General features: G+C 35.3%; 2 protein-coding genes across 2 annotated transcripts; one reads left to right on the top strand and one right to left on the bottom strand.

Annotated features, from left to right (window-relative positions):
* Nucleotides 1-5,665: 5,665 nt before the first annotated feature.
* On the bottom strand, nt 5,666-6,100 carry LOC129742149 (transcription factor MafA-like). Its single transcript, XM_055733992.1, has one exon. It carries the CDS (start codon nt 6,098-6,100, stop codon nt 5,666-5,668), a length of 435 nt encoding a protein of 144 aa, XP_055589967.1.
* Nucleotides 6,101-19,182: 13,082 nt separating this feature from the next.
* Nucleotides 19,183-20,535, top strand: LOC129742148 (uncharacterized). Its single transcript, XM_055733991.1, has one exon. The coding sequence runs from the start codon at nt 19,183-19,185 to the stop codon at nt 20,533-20,535; it is 1,353 nt and encodes a 450-aa protein (XP_055589966.1).

Below are 20,535 nucleotides of genomic sequence, written 5' to 3'. Positions count from 1 at the left end.
CTGGAGTTCGTTTATTTGTTACAGTTTTTCTCGTAGCGTTGTGATGTGGCCCACGTTGGGCGCCAATTAGTAGTCAGCCTTGAACGGCCCGAAGTAAGCGTGCTGCTTATGCGCCACCCATAAAGGGACAGCACACCAAAATTGAATTGCCCAGCTAAAACTTACTTCGAGGCGAGCCCATGTAAGTTCATCCGATCAGATAAAGGATCGAACAAGGTTCACTTCCGCATCAGCAGACAGATAGGAACTCGAGTGAACCTCGGATTCACTCCCCAAAATTATCAAATCTTAGAAAATATTCCCAAAGACATCCGGTACGATTCCACTCATACCTGAAATTATCATCATTGGATTAACAAAAACCTATCCCCGAGAGGTGAACGGTTGTGGAAGTGTAGACAGCTAAAATCATTCAAATTCAAATTTAAACACGCCACGCGCAGTGATGGAATTCGTGTAATGTCAAAATTTTTGGTGGAGATAAAACTTCAGAAAAATATATTGTGTTCGATTTCTGTATTAGCATTTAAAGTGTTTGTATGTACAAAAAGTAGAGTTCATTTCACGTAAACTTTTCGAGTAAGTATTTTTTGTTTAATCCATTTTCGAAAAAAATACTTACCCGAAAAGCTTACATGAAATAAACTCTACTTGATGATCATTAATTAGGCCTAATTTTGTACTAACATTTTTTCTTACAGCTAAATCTCTCCTACCAGTGCGTGCAAATCTCTATCTAACTTCTAACCTTGCAGTGCTTTCGTCAACGTTCCGGTTCATAAAATCTTGCAGTTACTGTACCGCATAGCGAACACCAGAGCATACTAGTTGCTACGTACGTTTTCTCTCGTTGGAGGAGTCGTCTAACTCTGTATCACATGTGGTTTTCAATTTTATAATTTTTAAAGATCATAATCATCGTAAAGACAGCAAAATTTGAGTGCGGTTAATGCATAATTTTTTCAACAATTTCAATGTTGCATCCTTCGTGGACGGCGCTCTGGGAGATAAATACAAAGGCGAGGAATATGAGAAATCACTCACCGAGTATAGCGTTTTCCAACCAAAACTGCGATCGATTCCTGTTGTAGCTCTCTTCGATGCTGCGCTCCTGATAGGTTCGCCCGTGACGGGCCTGATTCGGCAAGGTTGGCCGAAATGGATGACGATTATGTAGATAGAGCTCCTCGGGATGCCTCGCTCTGGCTGCGATGTGTGCTTCACTTCTACGATGCTTGATGTGCGCTTTCGGCAGGGTTGATCGAGATCAACCCTTATGACGACGGAATTGGCCGGAATTACTCATCCTTTTTGATCGGAAGTGCTGCTGCCAACTCGCTGTGAATAAAAGGCTGGCCAATACGGTAACAGTTTAAGCACATGCAAGGGCACGGTTTTTAACGCACGTCTTAACCTAGCTTTTTATTTTATTTCAATCGCACTTATACGATCCTAGCTCGCGAAGTGTAGCCTATACAGTGAGCGAAATAAGAATAGCACCACTATGTGTTTGGCTTGTTAAAATATGAATGTTTGAAAATCACCAGAACTTTCTTCTATAAATTGTTTTGAATTGTTTAACGGATTAATCAAGCATAAGTTTACTTTTTTTGGACGTTGTAATTGGCGTTGAGGACCAAAACGATGGAAAAAGGGTGCGAAATAAGAATAGAACCACTTGTGTCTTTTCAACAAAAACACGATTATTTCTAAAAATTTACTGTGTAGAAGTGAATAATAATGCTTCTACGAATTATTTGAATAGTTCACTGCATTTTTAGGAGTTTTCTAGAATAACAAAGATTTTCAAAGGGTTTAAAATGGTGTTTTAAGAGATGCTTTCCTAGAACTAAGGAATTTGATATTTGAGCTGTAATTCTTTACCAAACTACTTACTTTCTTCATTAAAATGACGTGAAATGATGAATCAAACATTTTCGATTTATTTTAAATCAGAAAAAACAGGTTGGTATTCATAAACTTAGATTTTTTTCAATAAACATAACTTTTTCCAGTTTCAAGTCATAGATGGCAGCACTATCTTGCCGTTAACACCAAATTAAGTCTCAATATTGATTTTTCAGGTTTATTTAGGCCCATATTCATCATTTCGATGTAGTTTTCCAACACAGTTTTGTTGGAGTTCACGCTGCAGAAATCTTTTCCAGATTTGCAAAAAAAAACACCAGCACAAGAATATAACACCGCCAAAATTCCTACACATCTCAACTTCCGATTCAATTTCAAATCATACCAATAATACTGCTATTTATCTGGTTCATCAAACTCCATCGGAAAGTACAAAATTATTCTGATTATCGGTCCAAGAAATTCACTTTCATGGGTTCATGATGAAATTCTTATTTTTTGATATTATGATCTTAGAATTTCCAAGGCGGTCACACGGTACCAAGTACTTATTTCTTTACCAAAATCATCCAGCACACCTGAATTAATCCCAGATATTCGAAAATGGGCATCAATTTGGTTTAATTGCAAGAAAGTGCTGCCATCTATGACTTGAAACTAGAGAAATAGCGTTTGACTATTTAAAAACATTAGTATTTTTGGATTTGAAGCCTGTTTTTTTCTTCAAATTCAGCATCAAATCTATGTTTCGTCAATTTGCATCATACTTATGAATGATGATGAAGAAATAAAGCAGTTTGATCAAGTATTATAGCTCAAGTATCAAATTCCTAAACGCTGGAGGAGCATCTCTTGAAACCCCCTTTTAAAACCTTTGAAAATCTTTGAAATTCTAGAAAACTCCTCAAAATACAGTAAACTGTTCAAATAATTCGTAGAAGCATTATTATTCACTTTTACACAGTATATTTTTAGAAATAATCTTGATTTTATTGAAAAAACACAAGTGGTTCTATTCTTATTTCGCACCCTTTTTCCATAGTTTTGGTCCTCAACGCCAATTGCAACGTCCAAAAAAAGTAAACTTTTGCTTGATTTATCCGTTAAACAATTCAAAACAATTTATAGAACAAAGTTTTGGTGATTTTCAATCATTCATATTTTAACAAGCAAAATACATAGTGGTTCTATTCTTATTTCGCTCACTGTAGATGCGGGATACACAACGAAAAGTATTAGTAACTAAATTATTTCTGAACTACATCACTTTAAGGAATACCTTTGAAAATCGAAAGGTCAGCTCATGATTCAAGAACCAAAACAAACCACACTCCACGCGCGATCCCAAATCAGATCTAAGTGGTTGGAAGTGTGTTCCTCAGTTCTGGGAAAGCGATATCGGGCGTTGAACTCAAGCGGAACTACGTTAATCCCGAAGTCTTTACAAATTCTTAAGATTTTTGAAGATTTTTGTTTGTCGCTCGTTCTATCGACTTTTGATTCGGGTCTTGCTTTTCCCTTCCAAATCATGTCACCAAACAACATGAAGCTGCCATGAAACTAGTAAGCATGTCATTCAATCTTCGATGCAACGATCGACAAAGTCATCGAATCAATCAAAGCTGTAAGTCTATTAAAGGGCGGCCCGATTCTATGTTCAGCTGAAAAACTATAGCTTCGAAAATTTTATAATGGTGCGGCTGCTACATAACACCGGACTTGTTTTACGAAAATTTGCTTTTCGGAGCTAACCCAAATTTTCGTAAGGGAAACGGAACTGAAAATTTCAATGACTCTGTACAATGAAATTAACCTAATCCTTACTTAACTACTATTAAAAAAAAACAAATAAAATGTTTTCGTATCACCCATTCTTCCACTCGCTTTTGAAGTTGAATACCTCATCAACTCTCAGCTCTTTCCATCACAACTCCACTCACAATTTTTATCTTTTGAACCCAAAAACCAATGATCACTCCAATCAATTAGTTGGCAAAACTTCACATGGGTTGATTCTTACATCGTCTGTTTTTGTCATTCTTTAGTAACAAACCCAGCGAAGTCAATCATACCATATAGGCAAATTTTTAATACCGGTACATCTACGATCAATGAATCCCTGCCCACTAAAACTAAATAATCAATGAATTAATCATTCATATTAGTTTTATCCTGAACTCCTCTGACCTTGTTACTCCGTAAGTAACAAGATTCAGTGATCTGAATCATGCAATCTAGGGAGATTAATAACATCGGTAGATTGACCGAATAATTAATTCCTGCTAGATGAAACTGCTTAAATATTCAACTATCGTTAGTGTTCCAACCTCAAACATTGATTTGATCAAACAAACACCTAGCTAGTGCATAGAGCACAGATAATTTTTCGACGCTTTCATTCTGTGCACGAAATTTACATACTTCACCACATCCCTAAACGAACAGCTAAAATTTCTGTTCGCAAAATCAAGCAACCCCTGTTTGCGAGACGGAAGACGTCAAAACGCGAATGTAAACGAAAAAGTTGTGGTGAAAATTTTTGTGTTCCGTAAATTTGATTTAATTTATCGAATTATCCGGAAAATACTGCAGTTTAGGTTTTATCCCTTTTCTATTTCGATATGGTTTCGTGGTTTCTTTTTACATCTTGCGGTCATTCTAAGACCACTTTCTTAAATTTTAAAACATGTTGCAGCTTGCTCGACTAACTCGATTTTGCTCAAAATTGTCTCGCGCCTGCTCGACTTCTGAGCCATGATCGTCCGGATCGGAATTCAGCATATTGCCGTCGGGGTGTCTCATCAATCTAATTCTGGATCCTGTATAGGATCACTTTGCAGAGTACTTTAAGAGTTGTTCAGATCAAACTTATGCCTCGCCAGTTACCGCACCCGGTCAGGTCTCTTTTATTCGGTAACTTTATTAGAATACCCTGTATCCAGTCGGCAGGAAATGTTATTGTATCCCAGATGTCAGAGAAAGGACGGTGCAAAATGTATGCTGACAAGGCGGCACGGTCGGCTTTGAGCATCTCAGCACGAATCGATTCCAGATGCTTTGTTGGATTTCATGTCTTTGATTGATTGACATTCACATAAGTAGAAATTAACTAAAAACAGGACAAAGAAGGATAGGGAGAACATGAAAGAACAAGAGTAATCCAGGTTTCGAGTAGGGCACACCAGTAGCACTCATCGACATTATGTCTCAGGTGGAACAGCTATCATGAGTGACTTATGCAAAGTTAGACTCACAGTAGAGCACATAGTTATCGAATGTCCTTACCAAACTTACCAACCAACTTACCAAATTCATACATCAATAAGAAATGCTCCTCCGAACTATCCTGTCGAAAAAGAAAAAAAAAATGTTTTGTATCCTGGAAAAGTGTTATTTGTTTAACGAAATATAAAATTAATGTCATCATTTTTCTAAGAGACTAACCAACCAAAGTTTCAAGTTTCTATAATAAGGACATAAAAACTCGATTGATGTACCAAATAGTTAATAGGAACATTCGTTGAAAATTTATGAATTTCGAAACATTAATCTGGAGATCATCAATGAATTTCCAGAATTCAGCACGATTAAAGTAAAAACATTTTTATACAAATTCAACATTTATTGCAATTTTTAGAAAATGGCACCAAAGTATCACCTTGAAATTTAGAATTTTTATTGAAAAGATGAGTTGAGAAATTGAGTGGTTGATAGAGAAATTATAAAACACTTGTAGCGTTGCTACATTTTCGTTTAACAGTTAATAATAAAAACAACTGACTCCTAGCGCTGCTCCTTAAACGACTGGTCCTGGAGATCCAACAACATCGCTGGCGGCATCACGATGTCCCTTTCCATGTCCATGGCCATGATGATGATGGTGATGGTGATGATGATGATGTCCGTGATGTTTCTTGTGCTTCTTGTGTCGGTACTGTTCCTCAGCTGGGGCAGCATGATATCCGTGTCCATGATCAGCCACCGGAACCACTTCTCCGTATCCTCCAGCAGCGCCTCCGTAATGAGCTGGAGCTGCTCCATGACCGCCCTTGGATCCCTTACATGGGACCACACTATGATGCGGGTTGCAGTTGATCAGCAAGTTGTGGCCGCACTTGACAGCCGGTGCCTTGGCCTGGTAGGAATATTCCACAGCCGGGCCAGGCTGCACCAAACCATGCCCATGGGCTCCGTAGGGCTCTGGACGAGCTACAGCTGATCCGATGACCATTACGGTCACAGAAAGGGCAACAAACAACTTCATGATTGAAATGTGCTGTCGTAGGCGAAAATTGAGCCCAAGCGTAGTTCAAATTGTAGTGAGCAACTGTCTCGAAACGAAGCGAGTCAATGACTTGACCTGAAGACTGCCAGGGTTCATATTTTATACTAGAATTAGGTTATAACTTGAGTCAGGACATCCCATATTTTGTATACAGTTTGTGCACGCATCATCTGTCCCAAGAGCAATTTCTTCCAGGGACGGAAAGTTGCAAATAACCGGCTAAATGCTACGTGCGGTTGGTTTCGGGAAAACATTGTTGATTGTGTTGTCTTGTTGAAAGTTTGGAGGTTTCTTACACGTCGTGTTTATTCAGATGACCCCAAAAAAACAAATTTTGGGCACTGGCTTAAAAACTAGAAAGCTTGTATTTGATTTTTTTTAGCTGCGATACTTCTCATATTTGTCATACCAAACCGTTACGTTTTAAAACATACTGTATTGCCAAAAGGTGATTTTTTAGGACCAAAACCTTTCAGGTACAATTTGCTTTGCTAGGAATGTTCGGATGGTGCGTTGGTTTACACGAAACCCTTTTACCTTAATAATTCATATTTTAACTGCCGTAAAATAAATTAATGAAGAAAAAATCAAAATAAACTCTTGCTAAGTCCATCTTCAAAATCAGATTCTTACAGCTTTAATAAATTATAAAATGTAATTCTGAAAGCTTTGATAATACGATTTGAATTTTAACATATAAATTTTATTTAAAAAAAAAATTTACCAAATTTCTGAATATCTTTCGTTGAGTAAAAAATTTCAACAATTTTTGAGCATATTTGCAGTGACTTTTGACTGATCAGTGTCTATCCCAGGTGTTTGAAAGCAGTACTTTTTGACGAAAGAGCTGCTCACAAGAGAAAAAAAATGCATTTGAATCAATGTCTGTTCTACATTGAGCAAGAAGAAATTATTCCTAGGAAAAAAAAATCAACGGTGCGTTCTATGATTACCCAAACATCCGGTACGGTACCGTACAGCCTATGCGTGATAAAAACTGTTGAGGAACTCGATATGACATGTTGTTTTTCGATCCGAACGCACATTCAAAACATTCAAGGCGTGGGCCAGCTAGTTTTGCAAACTTTGTCCAAACGAAGCAGGAATTTACACAAAAACTATGTATGCTAAGTATAAGTAAGCTATAAAAAAGTATTCATTTTTTTCTATCTTGATGAAGGACAATTTTTTTAATCGAACTCACAGTGATAATGCTGTTCTACATATGTACCTACTAAAAAAATTGCAACGTAGAAGACAGCCAAGCAGCCGTTAGGCTGAATGATGATATGAAATATTCTTCAAGAGACCAACCCATTTCAACATCAACTATAATTTGTGTTTATTGTTCTTCTAAATACTCAACTCGACATTTAAAGGATTTTAATGAATTACACAAGGCAACAAAATTCATCTTTAATTCAGGTGCAAAGAATTTAAGAGCTAAGTCTGATTAATTTTGATGTCTTGCTACTTTTGAGGACGAGTAGGCTATGCCTCGTGCGACCAACCCTCTTTTTTCCGTTCAAGGAAATTGTGTTTTCATAAAGTTTTTAACAAATATGTACATCAAAGTGAAATGATTAAAAAGCGGTTGATAGGGAGCCGGGATACATCATGGAAGTGATTACCGGAGGATCGTGGGTTGGTTTTAGCAAATTTGGGACGACATTTGCCCGGTTTGCAGCACACGCGTTTTCTCTGCGGTCCGTGAAAATTCCCCTTTATAGCAATTTTCCTGATGTTTTTTTTTTTTTGAAAAATAAATAGTTTATTCGTGTGATTGAGTGTTTCTCGATGGAGTGGCATCGGATGGAACTGCTGTGAAAAAGCGTATTTTAGTATATTAATTCGGCTAAATGTTGGCGAGAATTCATGGAAGGTCGACAAGTTCTTCTTTACTTTTTCTTGGTTTTGGCGAGTGATTTGGTGCGGTGATGCGCATAATTTTTCCTTCCACATGGATTTGAAATATTACTAGATTTTTACGGACGGTCCAGTTACAGAGGATTTTTTATTCTGTTAGAGTTTTGTTGTGGAAACAAAATTTAAAAAAAAATCGTCGAAAAGTGAAAAGTGCCATGTTTGGATATTTGATGGGAAGGGAAAAAGGGAGAAGGGAAGAGTGTTTTTTTCTAGCACGCGTACTTGTTCGTACGAGTTCATCAACGTTGATGGTGGTATTTTTTCGGTTCAATCTTCATCAACATCTTCGTCAAATTCGTGGAAGGATTCCAACTTTATTTAAGTCGGTTTTATGTGAATGGTGGATTCTTTTTAAATATCGAATTCCTTCTTATGGGAATATGAAGACCGCTGAAATAGCATCCGAAAGCAAGACTGAACGAATACGATCGCAGAGAGAGACGTAGCCTACTAAAACTCGGTAAGAAAATTCCAATTATTTTATATTCCTCTTTTTTTTTTTTCATTTACATCTAATTAGTTTACTAGTCGATTCATGCCAACCGAATTTATTTTTATCTTTTTCGAGCTGGTTTCGTGCGTATGGTTTGTCCAGAAAAGCAAAACACTGTACTGATCTTATACAGCAACGCGCCCCCAGTTTTTTTTTTCAATGCGTTACATTTAATGAGGATTTAGAACTCAAAAGACCAAAGGTTTGTAAAGCCAATGGAAATACATAATAAATTGGTTTGTATTTCAACCGTTTACAAACAATTTTCTGATACGATACAAAGGCAAAATAGCTGATATTCAGAAACCCAAATGTAATATTTTATATTCTAATTATTATTGCGGTGAGTATAATGTTGGTAAGCATCGTAATTTCCTAATTCCTTAACAGAATTTAATGTATCAATATTCCATATATACTTTCCCAAATGACATATATTCATATTTAGGTCTTTACATATTCAAAATATTATATGAAGCGTTTGGTAGGGATCTCCACGTTTCATTCCGCCCCCGTATCCTGTATCTTTCGCGGTTTTCATCACATGGTTGGCCTGGCTGTAGTAATATCTGCAATGCATAGGAATATGTAACAGGTAATACGCTGAAAAGAAAAATGATAGACGCAAGTCTATCTATCTATATTTTGGCCATGTTGATGTAAGAAGAAGACGAAGAAGAAGAAGAAGAAGAAGAAGAAGAAGAAGAAGAATTTTGATGTCTTGCTACCTTTGAAAATATGTATAAGTTATTTAAGAAAATTCTGCACTTTTTTGATAAAATTTTGAAACATTGAAAAAAAATTAAAGCAAAGGTTTTTCCTAAGACCGTAAGTTGTGTTGACTTCTGCGAAAAAAAGATTATTAATGTTTTCTATTTGTTTGTGTGTTAAAATAATAGATTTTAAACGAACTTTTAAAGATGTATTGACTAAATTGCATTTGAGATATTTTTAAAGAAAAAATAAAATCGTTTTGCATTTAAAGAAGTTCATTTACCAAGCAAACATTTTTGTAGGTATATTTCTCAACAACTTTGTTATACGTTTCATATACATTATAGAATGATCGTATGAAACACGAAAAAACAGCATTTACCTACCAAAGTGGAGGCAATATACATACCAATTTTCAACTTCAGGCTAAAGCGATAAGAGTATACGATTTCGACACCATATTCATACATACTGAAAGAATGCAAGAGAGCACAAGTTTGTTTTCTCTCAACGCATGCGAACTGTTGCCAGCGACAATATTTGCTGCCTCTGTCATTGGGCGATTCTTGCAAGTAAACCATCTGATTTTTAGCAATCTGGTTGCACTGCTGGTCGCAAAGAGAACAACAAAGCTGTTCTCTCTTTTTACCCACGCGAGAGAGAAAAAGGAACGAAATCGTCTTCAAAATCTGCAAACATGGCGGAGTTTTTATCATATCCGATTTATACCATTTAATACGACTTTGAGTAACGATTTTTACGATATTTTACTTGCGTAAGTTGGAATTACGATTCGCAGTAACGTTTTTAGTGACTTGAGTTATCATTTTTAATGCGATTTCATGTTTGCTGGGTATTTGAATCATCAATTGAATACTATAATGAATTTGAAAATTGTATGACGTTTTAATTGAAAAAATGTCTTTCAAAAATGTTAAGATTTTATTTAAAACACCTTGTTTTGGATCCGTTAATTGACTGAAAAAGCCGAAATATTTTCCCGTTGTTAATATTTTAATACATGAAGAGACCTTATTGATGAAAGTTATGTTCATTAACCCTTTAATGCATAGTGTTGTTTTAAAACAACACTAATCTTAATCCAAATATCTCGAAAACGCGTGAATATTTTAAAGCGATGTATTCACAAAAAATATTCTAGAGATTAAAAGAAATTAGCCCATGGTATTTCTTTTACGATATTCTAATGTATGTGTTAGATATCTAAAAAAGTATGCGGAAAAAATGCCAAAATCAAATTTATTTATTTTTTTGAGAAAAGTAGATTTTGGAAAATCGCTGTTATTTCTTGAGATTTGCAAATTCTAACAATTTTTTTAATCACATTTAATCACAAACACTTTCCTGCACCCAATCAACAAGGTTTTGAAGAAATTAGAAAGATCGTTGAAATGAACCAAGAATTTCGAAAAATATTTTTCAACTTTGATGGGCCATAACTTTTATAATACTTAAAATAACAACTTCAAACCTGTTGAGTTTTGTTATTCGAATTAAAATGTTAATATTTCACTGAATCAATAACTGCAATTCTCATTTGAAAAAAAGTCATGCATTAAAGGGTTAAGTATGAAAATTTCAAGATAATTAGATTTTAGGCAGATTGATAGAAATGAAATGAATAGATATTAAAAAATAAGCGAGAAGAATCATTTTCACCACATGTCATCAATTTGATCCTCATGGGACAAATTTTTATATTCATGATCTTGAAATGTTCTTACTAAAACAACATGACTCTTACCGACAAGGCCGATAAATTGAGTAAACATTTAGATAATTATGATTTTTTTTAAACTACCAAGTTATAATGTATTTTTTTCAAAATTATTTTACCGAATTTTAAACTCAAACCACCTCAAACTTTCAAGAAAATTTGAATAATTTTAAAAAAGTTTTGTCTTTGTTTTCCAAGTCTAAATGTTTGTGTTTTCAAAACACAATCATCTTAGAAGCCTAAAATTCCAAATTTTTAATAAGAATAACTTTGTTTCTTGTTTTTGTCCATGAAAAGTTTGGAAAATGATTCGAAGAAGCAACTTCAAAACTTAATTTAAATGCGTAATGTTGACTCAATTACTATTTGATTTTCTTAGTTTTCCTAAGCCTTATACTATGACAAACTTTTCAGCTCCAGATCGCATAAGCGTTATCACAAAAAAGTTAAAGTGGTTCAAGTGGTTTGTTTTAAAAAATGTCACCAATGTTTTCACAATCAGAAAATCAAAAATAAAAGAATGGATTAAAATGGAACCATATCTATATAGATTCATATAATTACAGATAATTTTTATAATTTCAGATAATTCAACCCTCTAAGACTGCTTGCCAGCCGATTTTAAAATGTTAAGATTAGGAGATATTTTTAAGACCAATATTCTTTGTTTCAATTGCGTATTTTCTGTAACTAGTTTAAAATATTTTTGAATTTATTTTATGTATTTTGATGAGAATGTTGAGTTAACCAGTGATCAATTAATATAATTGTAAGTTAAAATTAAATAATTAACACCACTTAAACCCTATAAATATAAAATAAAGTATTAAAATTTATTTGAAATAGAAAAATTTCAGAAAAATATGTAGTATGGGGGGGATCACTGACCAAATATTTTAACATTTGGTATAAATGAACTGGAAAAAGCTCTACTTCATCCCATGCAAAAATAGGCGTTACTATATTTTTTTTCTTCATAAAGTCCTTCTATTAAACACACTGTGCCTTTTTTATAGTTGGTATTTCTATTTAGCTGAATTTCAATATCGAACAGGTTATTTGTGATGACTACTGGTATCGTGCATGGCCGTGGGAACATGGGGAGGGGGGGTTGAACCCCTTCCATGAGAGTCCAAAAAATTGCAAAATGTTCGTCTCAAAACTCAAAACTTTAAATTCCTAATCAAATTTTTATAAACGACTAAAGTGAATCAACAGTAACATTCTCAACTCAGAACTAAGGTCAAAACCTCGAAATGTTATCCCAGGTCCAGAATTCTACTACATTTTTTCAAAAAAAATTTCATTTTTTTTTTCATTTTTTTTTCTTTCGAGTGGACTAGGAAAACACCTTTTTTTTAGATTGGGAGAAAAAATTGTATGAAAAACAATTAAAATCCTAAGATGATTTTTGAAATACTTATATTGGCTTTATCGGTAAAATTTTATATTCGTTGAGAAAGAATATTGAGGACTGAAAGATTATAGTCCAAAAGAAGATAAGAATAATGTGAAAGATGTTGAGAATAAGCGGAAGGGTAATTTTAATTTGAAAAACTTTTTCATCACAGTTTATCTTTTTGTTCCTCACGGGTCCGCTCATTTTCATCTCATCTTAATCTAATCTTCTATCCGTCTATAACAGGGGTCGGGGAACTTTTTGAATCATTACCCCAAAACATTTTTATTCAAGTTGATATTACCCCATGACGAAGAGTAAAAAAACGAAATCGATTTTTCTTTAGCATCTTCATATTATGCTCTCCATAACTCTTCATGATAATTTTGAAAAGAATACAATAACAAAAAAAATAATTCATACATCATTTATTAAGTTTATTGATAAAAAAAACCATACATAACGCTGATAATATAAGGTTGCCGGATTGCTCGGTTTTAACCGGGTTTACCCGTATATTTAATACAAAATTTAGGAACAGTCCGACCCGGCCCGGTTGCCAGATTTAATTGAAAAATGCCTGGATTTTGCCTGGATTTTTTCACTTTATTTGGCAAAGCAAACAACAAAATTAATTGTGTTGTAATTTTTTTTTATTTCGCCACCAAAACAAAATTGTTTTTGAGAATATTTTGCAAAAATAATCATAAAAGGATTTTTCGAAGCTAAAAATACGATTTAAAATATGTTTTTGAATTTTGATGAAAAAATTATTATCATTTATCTTGATTTTTGTTGAGTAACTTCTGGGTTTTGACAAAATTTTCCCCGATATTGCCGGGATTTTTGTCGTCGATTTAAAAATAAAATGCCCGGATTTTGACAGGTTTTTATTTATAGAAAATTGCCCAGATACGTGCTGAAAAAAATCTGGCAACCTTATGATAATAGTAATAGAAGACATATAACAAATTAAAATCAATTGAGGATTAACAATTTGGAGTACTGTATAAATATAAATATAAAAAAAATTATCATTTTAATAATAGTACCTAGTGATAAAAATAACAATAATGGTTGTACAGACAAAAAAAATTAAAAAAGGGAATAAACATTAAAACACTCTTATACGTTTTGGAAAAATGATGTTGTTTCATGTTCGAAATAATTCCTCCAAATTGGGACTTTTTGATGTAAGGGCGATTTGAATATAGTCTTCGGCGTTTAATTGATTTCTGTTTTTCATTTTTATGGTAATCAGAGTGGAAAAGTCTTTTGCGCACAGTATTTCTTTTAACCGCCTATTCATGTAATTTTGAAAGCAATTTTGACATCCAAAAAGACGACAGATTTGATTTCTTCTCAAATTGCTTGCTTCCGTATTACACCAAAGTTCGAGAATTTTGCCAAACCTGAAGGTTCTTCTGGTATCGTAGCAATTTCACAATTGATGGGATCTGCAATTCATCTGACAGTACGTGTATCAAGATCTGGAAAGAAATCAGAAAACCGATTTCTGAGTTCAACAAGATGTTTTACAATTGTATCCTTTATATCTGCAATAGAAATATTTTCATCATCTTCCAAAAACAAAGCTTATGTATCTTGAAAAAGAAACTATCTTGTTCTGTTCTACTTTCTGTCTCCAATAATGCAGTTTCAAACAAAACGCTGACATCATTTCTGCCGCTGTAATGATATCAATATTTTTTTCTTGCAATTTTTTGTTCAATATATTTATACTTTCAAAAATGTCCGTTACACAAGCGAGATATGCAACAAAAGAAGGGTTTTGAACTTGTCTGCAAGACTATTTTTTTTTACCAATCATAAAAATTTCGACTTCATTTTTGAGAATCCATATTCCATTTAGTACATTTCCGCGAGAGAGCCATCTTACTCCTATACAATAAATTAGGGCCGTATATTCAGCTTCTCCATCCTGACATAGTTCACGAAATAGCCGCGTGTTGAATGCACGTCCCTTGATAAAATTAACAATTTTAATGATATCATTCATGACAGCTTCCAGTGTAGGTTCTAAATATTTGACCATAAGAGCCTGGCAATGGATCATATTCGGATTATTTTTTTTTACGAAAGCCGAAAAACCATTAATATGGCCTAGCAGAGCTGGAGCTGCATCCAAAGATACAGAAATACAGTTTCCCATTTTAAATTATTATTCAACAAATGAATATCCTAAAATTCTAGATCCAAATCAAAATGGATCATTTTTTCCATTTTTTTTTATTCAATGCTTTTGTCAGACAATTTTTGACTTATTTGTGGATGGAAACGATATTTTCTCATGAATCGTCCAAAATTCTATAGAAATCGCATTTTTAGATTAATGCCTGAAATATTGTACCCCGCGTAACTTTTGATCCCATCGTTAGAACTATCCAAAAACTTCAGACATGCTAACTTTATGTTTCAACAATCACTCTGCAAAATTTCAATAAAAAGCGTTGCGTAATATTCCAGATATTGCAATTTGAATACTAAAAGTTCAAAAAGTCCGATTTTCGTAGAATAACTGTATCTCAGGCCACACATACTTACGAAAGCTCAATTTTTGTGATATAATAGTATGATAGTTGATCTATCTTTCCCACAAATTTTGATCGAATAATATCATTAGAGTAAAAAGTTATGATGTTCAAACTTGATGCACGCTTCCAATTATGAACAGTCCTGTATATGTATTGTATCCGTAAACACTGAGCGAGCTCTCAAAGCGTGTTATTTGAATGGCTCAGGGGGAAATAGTCACTGCTGCATGTCGCTAAATTCTTTACTTTCGAAATAAAACCAACAAATTCATAAAATTGCAAAATGAAAATTGTATACACGTTTCACTCACAAAATATTCACTGTTACCCCCAAGGATTTCACTTTTACCCCATTTGGGGTAATTTACCCCGGTTCCCCACTGGTCTATAATCTTTCAATTCTTCAAAATTCTTTCTTAAAGAATATAAAATATCACCGATATAGCAGATAAAATAATTTCATAAAATAAACTTACGGTGATAGAATCTTCATTTAAAATATTCCAAGATAATATTACGAAATACACCCTTTTAGATGATTTATGTAAAAGTGGCATTCTTTAATATTTGTATTTTCTTAAAATTTTACAAATTCTTAAATTTCATAATCTTAAGATTTTCTCACTAATCATAGTATTCAATAATTGTGGCCAAAACAATTTTTGATGAAAAGGTTTTAATGATGGTTCAAAACATATTTCGGCGAAAAAATCATATCGACTCGAACTGTGGAACAAGCTTGAGCGACACTATCAAAATTTCACCAAAAAACCTTTCGTTATATTTTATTGGCATAAATTCGCTGAATCTCCAAAGATGGCTCTCCATATATAGTGTTTTTACCCTACTTATGTTGATCCTCCCGGATTCAGATCTGCATTCTGATTCTGACTCATTGGTCCCGATTTTGATTTTTTCCTTCTGATCTCAGTTTCTGTTCCCGAATCTGGGGAGAATGGGGATACTTGATCCCCTTTTTTTTTTCATCATATCTTTTTGGGAATATTTTGCAACTCACCGTCTTTTGCATTTTCTGACAGCGTGTAGGGGAGATGAGGGCATAACGAGCACCCAGGGCATGATGAGCACTCCTTTTTGGCTTTCTTACAGAAAGGCATAGCGAACGGTCAGTTGGGGATATCATTAATTAAGGGTCCAAGACCCCTCTTTATAGGTACCAATCGACTCAGCTCGACGAGTTACGATGATGTCCGTTTATTTGTATGTTCCATAAAAACGTTCTTACCACATTAACTCCTATTCTAGGTTTCACGATTTTGATGAATTTAGTATCAAAAAATTGCATTTTTTTTCCTGTAGGGCATATTTCAAAACCAAAAAAAAAAACAAAATTGTTTAAAATTTTTCTATTCCATAGTAAATATAATGCTTATATTGGCTCCAAAAAAGGTAGCCATTTGCTCAGCAGCAGTAGCCAGCAATCGCTAAATTAATTACGTTGGCGATCGAAAATTTGACAAAAAGTTCATCAAATAGTCGAGAATCGATCCTACGTCATCTATCATGAAAGATGGGGAGGCTAACCCCTAGACCACTAGTGAGTGTCAAGTAATGTGGCTCTCAAACTTAAACAATTTGAAATATTTCGAGAGTAAATGAGCTTGTTAATTGTCAGTTCAATTATCCCCCAAAAAACGTACTGGCCACCTTTTTTAATATTGAGTTTGATCATTTTTGCTTTCGAATTTCTTTAATCGTTATCTTTGTTATAGATAAATCATTCATAATTCAGAAATAAGAATCATTGTGTCATATGTTTTCAAAGATAATTTATACTCTGTAAGAAAGCCTCCAATCCACTGTTAAGAGTATTAAATCGGGTTTTTATATTGAATTTAGTAATTTTTGCTATCGATTTTTTTTAATCATAATCTTTTTTATAGATTAATCGTATATAATTCAGAAATAAGGAATCCATTATTGTGTCATTTATTTCCAAAGATAATTTACACTCTAAAAGAAAGCCTCCAATCCACTGATAAGTGTATTAAATCGGGTTTTTCTACATAAGTACGTATTTTCTTAAACAAATTTTCATGAGGATTTGTTTCGTTTCACCTCTAGTATTAATTTTCCACCAAAGAAATAACCTTTTCATCTTTACAGCAATATTAAATAATAACCAGCTAGGTTCTCAAGTGACGAAAATATTATAATTTTTGAGCAAATAAGCAAATAACCTTTTATGACCTTTAAATCATCCTGATCTGAAATTTACGCACTGTAACATGATCTACATTGTTTCTCAATTTTCGACATCATAAAATTTTTGATTTTTCACATTAATCAATTTTAAAACGCTTTTTTATTTTAATTTGTTCACTAGAGGCGAACAGAGCACTATCAATGAAGGCATAATGAGCATTTTCTGTCGGGGAATCTAGCAGCGAATTCAACTCGCTGAAGTCAACTGAACAATAGAGCTACAGCTTGGCTTGTTTCGTCTGTCGATTTGGCCTATTGGTAAGGTGTCGGAGAGGTAATCAGTAGACTCGAGTTCGATTCCTGTTCGAGGGGATTTTTTTTGCACATACCATTCATGATTGATTTTTGTTTATTGTTACATTATACGGCTAATAGCATCATTGCATCATCCGTCAAACAAAACACCAGAAATATAATGTATGAGCATGTGTTAATTCTTTGAATTCTACAAACAGACCTAGATTATTTTGTTATTGCTTTGTTTGATGAATCTACGCGGCGCCGTTTAGTGCAATCATGATCACGAATGATAAATGAAAAAAAAATCACCTAGACCAGGAATCGAACTCGAGCCTTCTGATTACCTCTTCGACATCTTACCAATAGGCCAAATCGTCAGACGATACAAGTTAAGCTGTAACTCTATTACTCAGTTGACTGCATCGAGTCGAATTTGCTGCTAGAATCCCCGGCAGAAAACGCTCATTATGCCTTCATTTATGGTGCTCATACTGCCTCGGGGGGTTTCTCATTATGCCTCTACAGTGACTGGTTTTCAGCTTTCGGCAAAAATTTTTAAAATGCATTTTTAAACGTTTTTATCTACTTTTTCAAATTTCATCCAATTAGGCAATAGTCTATTTGAGTGTCTGAACACGAAACAATGGTGTAATTCACAGATTACAGCTGTTCTCTATGGTTAAATAAGCTTTTTCCTTAAGGTGGCCATTATGCCCCCATCTCCCCTAATTTCAAGTTTAGAGCAAAAAAATCAAGTATTTTCACTCTCTCCTACCTTTATCATTAACGTGGATCCTGATGCTGATCCTGGATCCTAATCTCAGATATTGATACTGGATCCTTGATTTACATTTTGGATCCTGATTCAAATATTGTTTTGTTATACCGAAATGTGATCCTGATCAGACCCTTGACTTTGATCCCGGAGCCATATTTCTGAAGTTGATTCTGGACCCCGGTAAATATTCCTCATGTTTTGTTGTTTTTAAGTGATAAAATTAACTTTTCAATAAAACTTTAAATGATTATTTAAAAAAAGCAGGTCTTCAATTTTTTTCCATGAAAAAAAATTGGATAATTTTTATTTTATTCCATAATTAAGTACTTCTTACACCTCTGCACCCTTTGCCTGCACTTGATATTTATTAAAAAACCGAACTTCATTTTAACCATGCCATTATACTGCCTGTGAAAAAAATTGCACATCTAGCAGAATTTTCCTCCATGGATCAACCAACATGCCCGCTTAAAGCAATCATTATTTTGCGTTCGCATACCACGAACTTTTTGCCAATCGAAAATAAGCCAAGAAATCAACTCAACTCAACAAGACTCTGTCAATGGTCGACGTTCTTCCATCAATTACTGAGTGTGGCTCATCCATCGATACGCGGAACCGCAATCGCACAGGAGAGTCCGATTGGTGTAGACTTTTCACACTGAAGACGTCTGTTGGGAGTGTTCTTTTTTCTTTGGAACTGTTTCCGGAAGCTTTGGGTACACCGTGGGAATTGATCTTCAGTCGACGTCGGGTGACCTTAATTGTGGCGGTTTTTTTGTTGTTTACTATTTTGTGCCGGTTGCCGGGGTGTGGGTGTTACTGTTTGGGTTCCTAGTAGGTGGCTGAGGACAGTTGCTGATCAGTGTTTGAAGGGGCGCTTATAAGAAAAGTATATCCGGTGACGATCGATTAGTAGTTTGAGTGATAGTAAAGAAGGAAGTTGAAAAAGTTTAACGATGAGGTTAGAGTTGCTTATGGTGTTGGCTTTAAGCCTAGTTTTATGCGATGGCCGAATAGTGGAATATCGAAGACCCAGTCGTGATCGTGAAATGTGGGAAGAATCTTACGAGGAGCTTATTTCTACGGAATATTCAAGCCCGGAGGATATTTATGAGGAGCGGAATACACAACGTGAAAGGACACTGAGAGCATCGGTTTATCAACCTAGCTACGGATTCACTAAAAGTTACAAGCGAAAGTTCAATGGTGATGGTGATTTGAAAAAGCAGAAGAAATCCAAATATGTTCCTAATAAGAGCCGTGGTAAATACTTGACTTATGGCAAGTCGGCAGAACGGAGTTTCACTAGACCGACGCCAAATTTTGAAGCCGAATTCGGTGATCGAAGAAAGGAGCATCGATCTGCACCTCGGTATGAACAGCCCCCGTATTTCCACCGTCCATCAGCATCTATTCCGCTAAATCCAACATACCGGCCTGTTTTGCCGAAACCAGCCTGTCAGCAAAAACTTTTGATCGGATGTGCTCCAACGGTTTCCAGAGTGCCTTGCGGATTTGGTCAAGCGGCGTACTCTCAACAAGACTACGTTCTGGGATCACCGAATCCATCTTTCCAAGCTGAACCCTTCAACCAGGGGCCATTAGAAAGCCAGTCCTACTTCCAACCACCAGTACAGAGCCCTCCATCGCTGTACGATTCTAATCAAGGTATTGCTCCAGCACCATATGATCAACCTCCAAAAGCGTTCTATCAACCTCCGCCACCGTCCGGATACAACGATTACCAAGCTCAGTACAAGCCAACCTCAACTCCTACCCGCCCATCCAAGGTACATCACACACAAATCAACTCCTTCATCCATATTAAACCCACAAACCCTCAACATTCGCCCCCAGCAGCGTATCAACCCATCCTTCGACAAAGCAACCAGCCCCAATTCCCCCAATTCTCTCCACCGGTCAGCGAGGACGGTCAAGAACCTTCTGCCCAACAACCCCCTGTAATATCTGCCTTCCCAACTCCTGCTGCTCCTCAACCCATTAGTACAACTCCAAAAGTTCCCACTTCATCACCCAATCAACCGCCACCAGACAAAATCCCAGCTGCCAACAATCCCGATCAAAATCTACAACCACTCGTTGTTCCGAGTGCCACAAATCCACCGCCAGTGGTAGATCTCTTCGATGATACTCCCCCCAAAGAATCATCCGGCGATTATCCCGATCAACCAGCCATCCCCAGCAGCACCCCGGAACCAGCAGTGGCAGTAACATCGGACCAAAACGATCGTCAACAATCACCGCCAGCGGACAATGAATCCCAACCGCAACCGACAACCCCAGCGTAG

The sequence above is a fragment of the Uranotaenia lowii genome, chromosome 2 (assembly GCF_029784155.1).
Source record: "Uranotaenia lowii strain MFRU-FL chromosome 2, ASM2978415v1, whole genome shotgun sequence".
NCBI classification, from domain to species: Eukaryota; Metazoa; Arthropoda; class Insecta; order Diptera; family Culicidae; genus Uranotaenia; species Uranotaenia lowii.
The sequence above is the reverse complement of the archived record's forward strand: the minus strand, read 5'-3'. Positions and strand labels throughout refer to the sequence as shown.

What these genes read in the sequence shown, in the direction of transcription:
- LOC129742149 (XM_055733992.1), bottom strand. Translation starts at nt 6,100, where the DNA reads ATGGTCATCGGATCAGCTGTAGCTCGTCCAGAGCCCTACGGAGCCCAT.
- LOC129742148 (XM_055733991.1), top strand. Translation starts at nt 19,183, where the DNA reads ATGAGGTTAGAGTTGCTTATGGTGTTGGCTTTAAGCCTAGTTTTATGC.